At 35.4% G+C, this 7,842-nt stretch overlaps 1 protein-coding gene across 1 annotated transcript; it reads right to left on the minus strand.

Moving 5' to 3' along the window:
• Positions 1-898: 898 nt before the first annotated feature.
• Positions 899-6,467, minus strand: LOC119998366 (probable signal peptidase complex subunit 2). Its single transcript, XM_038845688.1, has 6 exons — positions 6,230-6,467; positions 5,440-5,584; positions 5,178-5,329; positions 3,582-3,663; positions 1,376-1,518; positions 899-1,283 (listed from the first exon to the last, which is right to left on the minus strand). The coding sequence occupies exons 2-6, from the start codon at positions 5,518-5,520 to the stop codon at positions 1,187-1,189; spliced, it is 555 nt and encodes a 184-aa protein (XP_038701616.1). The 5' UTR covers positions 5,521-5,584; positions 6,230-6,467; the 3' UTR covers positions 899-1,186.
• Between the last annotated feature and the right edge of the window lie 1,375 nt (positions 6,468-7,842).

Raw genomic sequence — 7,842 nt, forward strand, 5'->3', positions numbered from 1 at the left:
AAAAAATCTCAATGAATAATATATATTATATTAATATTTCATAGTTAATCACTTAATCTAATGGTACATAACATTAGTAATTATATATTATATATCAATGGTCCATATTTAAAGACATTATAGTATTAAATGTTATATATTATATATACTGGTCTGGTCCGGTTAACCGGTGGTTACAAAAATTCCACACCATATCCGGACCGACTAAACTCGGTTGGTTTCGGTTTTTGAAACCGTTTGACCAAACTCAGTCAACTAACCGATCCAAACCGGACCGACCGGTCCGGTTACCGATTTAATATCAATGGTCCATATTTAAAGACATTATAGTATTAAATGTTATATATTATATATACCGATCCGGTCCGGTCCGGTTAACCAGTGGTTACAAAAATTCCAAACCATATCCGAACCGACTTAACTCGGTTGGTTTCGATTTTTGAAACCGTTTGACCAAACTCAGTCAACTAACCAATCCAAACCGGACCGACCGGTCCGGTTACAGATTTTGGTCCAGTTTTCGGTTTCATTTGCACAGCCCAAAAGACACGACAAGAGAAAGACAAATGCGATAACTACGACCGTTGACTACCAAAAATTCCAAGGATTCCAGCCACACAGCAAAGAATTTAATGAGGACATCACCTCGGATGGCCAACAATACAAAGCCAAAGCATAGTACCAAAATTCATTTACATTCTTAATTGGACCTAGAACAATAATGATGGAAATATAAATGCAAAAGGGCACCCCCAAATGGCAGGATTTGCACTAATTACACACCCAAAAATTTAAACAGGAATCTTAACACAGCACAGGCAAAGCAAATCCCACAGACTTCATGTGTCAGAAATGGTAATAGACAAAACAATCCACACAGCATATCAACTGATAACTATTGTCCAACCATGCTTTAAAAAAAAGACAGGATTACTATAGTCCAACCATAAATTGTATTAGCTCAAACAATGTTGACTTTCTAAGGGACAATATTAATTGTTTCTCCAAGTCAACACAAGGATTTTCTCTCGTTTCTCGATGAAAAGCCACAAGTTCAATGTTCAATCACTTGTAGTTTGGATTCAAAATGTATATTTTGATGAACATCAGTACTCAAGTTGCAGAACTGCTGTAACTATTCTGCCCAACTAACGACCTATTCCAAGAGGCCTTAAAAAGTTTTAAATCACTTGTTCTTTTTGGCTTCTCCTGCATATTCATCTATTAGTGCATCCACATCTTTCCAGAAAAGGCCCTCCACCAAAATTCCATCCTTGGTAAACCTACAATATTGGGACAGATTAGAAATATGGCGCACGCGTGTGTATGTGTGTATATATATGTGTGTGTTAGAGAGAGAGAGAGAGAGAGAGACCACTGAGTAACACTTTTGGTTAATTCTACTGGTTTCCCCGCTGAAATTGATTTGGGATCTGAAGTAGCGATTGTAATTGTGTAAAGATCAGAAAATCTTGGCAATTTTGAGGAGACCACCAAACCAGTGCTGGTGAAGGATCCCTGCAGAAAAATGGGCGGCTAAGATAGTGAGTAGAGCAGAAAACTATTCGAACTACTTAACTTTGCCTGTGGTTTCTGAGTAGCAAGGCAGGTTCTACAGGCATAATCACATTGTTTGCTAACATTCAAGCAACACATAGAACAATTCACATAAGAAAACAAAATTGATAAGTTCACTGTCAATTTTATTCTAGGTACAATCTACTTTCACTGTCAGTCGCATAATTGGATAGTGTGAATCGACAAAAAGGGGAAGGAATAGCAAGTATTGTAATATTCCAAAATCCAAACACTCCGCAACAAAGCAACATATCCATAAAGAAGAAAGCACATGTAATCTCACAACTGATTGCTGAATACAATATCTTTTAACATTTTAGAAGGTTAAAAAAAAAAAAGCACATGGATGAAGCCTGATTTTATGCAGAGAGGTTTTTCATAAATCCCAAGGCAAATAGTTTTTGCATGCCAAAATTTTATTGGAATCAGGGGAGGGCAAGATGTCTGCAACATTACACCCCATATTGAGGAGAGACTAAACCAGTGACCTGAATCAACTTTCCAATATACCACAATGAAACTGATTTGTCATAATGTATTATTGAGTAGACCACAATACCGCAATATTAAATTTAATTTGGTTCGGTCAAAATAAAGAGCAAGGCTAAACCCCAATTCCCAAGAAATATACGTTATGGGAAATGATATGTTGAGCGGAACAAGATTCAACAACTCAAAAATATGATGCTCAAATCACTCCGACTTCTTCCATATATAGAGCCAATGGTTCAGGGTACAGCTGAGTAAGGCATTGCCTCTGCTAACAGAAGACTAGACAAGAGAACAACATGTTAAAAAAAAAGAGAGGCCACACAGATTGGATCCTGTCGGCCTGTCCTAAGTGGTTGGGTTCCTAAGGAAAAGCAAATTAAGCCAGGAAACTTGATTTGATGTAAAGCAGAATTTTGCATCACAGATAATTAAAAAATCTCCAAAGAACGCATACAGTTTCTGACATACTTGCTTCCAAGTACTGACCCAGCATCTCCATATCCTTCACCCTTGCAATTAAGTCTCCAGGGTTAATTTTGAAGGAGGAAAAAAAAAAATTTGCCAAAGGCACCCCCAAAGCCCCCCTCTCCAGACTCCAGACCCAAAAGAAGAAAAAAAAAAAAAAAAGGAGTAAGAAAGTTGATTTATGTTCAATATGGTGGTGCCAGAACCTATTCATCCATTAAATAAGATTCAAACTCCCTAAACATATTTAAAACCCTACATCAAAAATACCCACGTGCACACTCAGGGAGAGACGCTCCTCAAGTTACACCACTCTCAAACAGATTTTTTTGAATAGAACAAACTCTCAAACAGATATATGCAATGTAACTCAACCCTGACCCAAAATCCCACTGGAAGAAGATATCACAAATTTACTCACTTTTAAGAAAATATTAATTGTTAACTAAACCTCCACGCCACTTCAAAATCATAGAATGATTGTACAAAGAACAGGCTACCAAAGCTTTGTCCATATGTCATAAAGTATTCTCATTAACCATACCATTAATTATACCACAATAGAGCTTAGAAAAATTCGCAAGCATTCCTTTACTTATCCTCATTAAAAATTTGAGAACACTATCAGCATGCATCAGTTGTGCTTATCTGAACACGTGTTAGGGAGTAGTTAAAAATACCAACTCCAAAAAGACAAAATCATATGCTCTCTTTCATCTGACGGAACATTTACTATTCAATTCAAGCGTACCAGAAATTGTAGCAGAAAAAATTATATGCACTGCCCCTTAAGTCTCAGTAGCACATGACAATATGGTTTATGAGCATTCTCAACCGCAAAGCAAGTAAAATTATTGATTAACCAGTTAAATTTATCCATGTTATACCATCCGGGCATAGGACAACGACACCAGAATATATATGCACGACATGTAGACATGTTTTTTGAATAGATTTTTTTTTTGAATAGAGATATGTAGACATGTTATCAGACAAACATAACTGCTAAAGCAATTTATGCAGCTTGAAGATATAGACTAACTTACCTCAGGAGGATAAGTAAACAAGATTGCGTTCTTTTCCTTTGTGTAGATTATCAACTGCAATAATCCGTTGAAAATTACATATGTATGACAGTCAAGGACCAAACACACTACCAATGTAAAGACTAATTATATCCAGTCAAAAGGACGCATCCACGAATGCATCAAGAACAGAGAAGACAAAACAAAACATTACTATTAAATCAATTCTTTAGATCATTCAGCCCCAAAAAATATTGAGGCTTCAGCTATTCCCCACAATATTTTGATTATGCCCACTCTTATCATATGCATGTAAGATATAGACCCCACTTTATCATATTAGCGAACGAAGAAATAACATAGAGTAATAACATATATATGGACTGTTTAGAGAACAGTGATCATAGAACTAGACACAAAAAAAAATGAACATTAAACATACAGATGCAACAACAAAGGTGCAAACAAATCAATAACATCATGTATGTGATGTTGCCAACATAGGGTATACAATTACAATAAGGCACCAACTTGCACTTGTTTGAATTCATTAGCATGCATATGCAAGCACATAAAGGGAGTGCGCCAAGAGAACTGATCAAAGAACTATATATGTAAAATAAGTACTATGCAAACTTACTAGTACACTACCAAGAGTGAGATTTCATAAACATTATGTAAATAATCATACAGGCTGCCTGCACGAGATTTTTAAATAATAATTGCATAAAGCAACAGTCACAATTAGGCTTAAGAAAACTGCAAAAAAAGGAGGGAAGCCAAAATAAGGTCCACAAGTCACCATGGCAGAACTTAACAAATTACAGCTTTACATATAAAAATATTAAGAGCAGTTGCACAATTTTCTTCACTTGAAGGAAAAGTTCGGCAGGAAAATGTGGATACGAGGGATAACTTTGCAATTTGCAGACAGGTTGCTAGCAGAGATTACCAATTGATACCAATTGACACAAACAGAAAACAAAAAATGAGCTTGAATTATAACATAACTAACCACAGCAACAAGCAGTAAGAGCTGAACCGAGCAACTAACTGAACAAAGTACTACTACGATGTAGTAGCCAAAACAACACAACAGATACCATGCAGGCTCATTGAACGATAAATGTCTAACAGCGTAATGAAAAATGTGTTACACCACAAACAAAGAAAAGTATATTTGACAAATTACAATGTAAACAAGATTGCATCTTTTCCTTTGTGTATATTATAAACTGCAATAATCTGTTGAACGCTACATAGGCGAAAGCCAAGGACCAAAAATACTAGCAATGTAAAGACTAATTACAACCAGTGAAAAGGACGCATCCACGAATGCATCAAGAATAGAGAAAACAAAACAAAACATTACTATTAAATCAATTCTTTAGATCATTCAGTTCCAACATATATTAAGGCTTCAGCTATTCTTCACTATATTTTGATTATGCCCACTCTATTATATGTATGTAAGATATAAACCCCAGCAAGATGTCGAAAATTCACAAAACATGTTAGCAGGAAAAAAAAATACCATCATTTACACAACAATCAAGTACAATGCAATCATATCAAGAAAAATATTTCTTTAAAACGCAAAATAATAAAAAAGGATATAATGTGATGCAACCAATAAGAAAGTCCTTGTTCTCAGGGAACTTCTTCTTGTAAAACTGGGCAAAAAGAGCAATAACAATGATAACCAGCCCCAGCACCAGTCTTATATTGCCCATCCTAACGTCCTCCACAAATCCACGGGTTGTAACAACCTTCATAGTTCAAATTAAATGGGAAAAAATAATCAATTCAATGCAAAGCAATAATTAAAAACAAAATATCAACGGATTGAAATTCAAGCGAGCAGAAAATTAGGGTTTACCTCGGAGACGGATTCATCGAGGATGTTCTTGATGGAGTGGTGATCAAGGAGATTGACCTTCTTAGGGTTTTTGGCGGCCATATCTGATTTCTATCTTATAGTTAGGTACGTGAATTTGGGTGTCTGAATTGAGAGCACGGTATTTCTGTGAGAGAAATGAACAAGTTAGTCAAGACTCAAAATCAAGATTTTACATAAAATAGGAAGAGAGTGTAAAATCAGAATTGTAAAATAGTATTGTAAAATCATAAAATTTTACGTATTCTGTAGAATTAAGTATAGTTAACAATAATATAATGCGGAAACAATAAGGGAATCTAAAAATAATCCCACAAGGTATGTATTGAAACCAAATTTGGCTTTAACATTAAACTTATTCAAATAACAGAAATATCGACTAAATGAACATGAAATAGAGACAAAGCTGTCAAAATAATCTAATACGATGTAATACTAGCACAAGGTGTGAGGTCCAGCCCCCTCCAAAAAATTAAGCAAATAATCACATAACTTTAAAAAATATGATCCCTTCAAAGAAAAGATTTAATGCGTTCTCTACTTCAGCTTCAGGTATCCTTCATCATCTTTTTTTCCCGGTTTTTCAAGCTCATCATACTTAACAACAAAATCTGATATATTGAATAAAACAAACGTTCAACAATTTGAACAATTTTCACGAATATTTTTCTAATCAAACAAGGAAGAATCATAAGAAGCAAAGACGCAGCGTAAATCGGAGGTAAATGATAATCGATGAATAATAAGGAATAAAGCACAAATATCTCCGTACCAAAAGCAGATGCAGGACCGTATTGACGCTATTTCTGCTTCTATTGATGTGGTTTCGAACCGCAACAGTCGAAGTCCAAGAAGAAGGAGATTCAATTCGATTTATTCGAGTATTGATGCTGTTTCTGAATTCTGCTTCGAAGCTCCGTCTTCTCCTCTTGTTCTCGCCGTCTCGGTAGGTAGTGCGCAGCGCAGTAACCGATACTGTCACTTACCGAAGCCGAAAGAGGAAGGCCCTTTTAATAAAAAGGCCCACTAACTTGGCCCATTGTTTATTGTCCATACCTTGCTTTATTATATCCTAAGTTCCTAACCCGAACTCGTAGGTAGAGACCCCAACCTAGTCCTTCCTTGTTTACATCTACTTCGATCAACTCCCTAAAGAGGTTGCTATCTGCTTCCCCACTTTCTCCGTCATAGCCCGTAACGGGAGATTGTGTATTTGGATCCATAACTCCTCCGACTCAAAAGACATCTGGTTTATAGGTGTCGATATATCAATCTCCTTGAGGACAAAAATATAGCGGTCAAAAGACCACAGTCGCCCACCCAAGACGCGCTTCTTATCCCTGGCACTCTTAAACTTAATGAGAAATGTATTCTGCCCTAGCTCCATGAAAGAGGGATCTCCAGAAATTTTCCAAATATTCCCCATAGTGTTAGCTAAGATCACCTTACTAACCAGTCGATCCATAAAAATCTTACCCACTAGACTGCTCTCTGTAGCTACTCGATTCTACTCTGGATCTAGATCTGATATACAGATCGCTTCCCCCTCCTCTACAGTCAGAGAGATTTTGCTCCATTTCTTCGTTAGATCCTCCATCCTGAACCTAGAAAAGATTTCAACAAGCGACCTAGAAAATAATTGGCGGTCCTCCAATTTAACAACCATATGGCCCCTCATTCTACCAATTATTAATTGCTTAACCTATAATAATTCCTCTTTTGAGAACATATTAAATTACTAGCATATGTAGTTGTCCAATTCTGTCAATTTGTCTTGCCTTTTTGTTCTGGGAGTAGGCTGATGCTCTTCATCAAGCACCACCTGTAGTTATGATAAATTGGACTTCTCTTGTACAATGAAATGGGTGGTGGCAAACTTGCAATAGTTTATCTGATTTGCCTTTTTTTTTTTCTTCCCAAGTTATTAAAATAAATATAAATAGAGTGGTGAAGCAATAAAATTATAAAATAATGAACACCAATAATTATAATGGTTCGGCTTATAGTCTACGTCCACTCGTTAAGATCTTCACGGATATTTTTATTGTTTGATTTGTATTATACCCAAGGTCTCTATTTATTGGATTGTGTAGGTGACAAAATCAATCAATCAAATTCTTAATTGAATTTTGATTATTTGATTGATATTATAAATATTATGATGGATTATATCAATCAATATTCATTAAAATATATCCTTTCAATATTCTCAAATAGGTAATTCTCTCTAAAAATCTCAACTCAAAATATATACAAATTCTGGCACAATTAAAAAAATTAATGTAGGCAAATTTTAAAGTTTTTTTTCTTTGTTCTTTTAAAGAAAAATAAGAATAGTGGCTCTGATGTTTATTGCGTTAGTTGGATAATTGATTAATTGACTCA

Source organism: Tripterygium wilfordii, chromosome 1 (assembly GCF_013401445.1).
Source record: "Tripterygium wilfordii isolate XIE 37 chromosome 1, ASM1340144v1, whole genome shotgun sequence".
NCBI lineage: Eukaryota > Viridiplantae > Streptophyta > Magnoliopsida > Celastrales > Celastraceae > Tripterygium > Tripterygium wilfordii.

What these genes read in the sequence shown, in the direction of transcription:
- LOC119998366 (XM_038845688.1), bottom strand. Translation starts at nt 5,520, where the DNA reads ATGGCCGCCAAAAACCCTAAGAAGGTCAATCTCCTTGATCACCACTCC. An exon ending in TCGATGAATCCGTCTCCGAG is followed by an intron (nt 5,330 to 5,439) that starts GTAAACCCTAAT and finishes TGAACTATGAAG; the next exon opens with GTTGTTACAACCCGTGGATT. An exon ending in ACCAAAAGTGTTACTCAGTG is followed by an intron (nt 1,284 to 1,375) that starts GTCTCTCTCTCT and finishes CCAATATTGTAG; the next exon opens with GTTTACCAAGGATGGAATTT.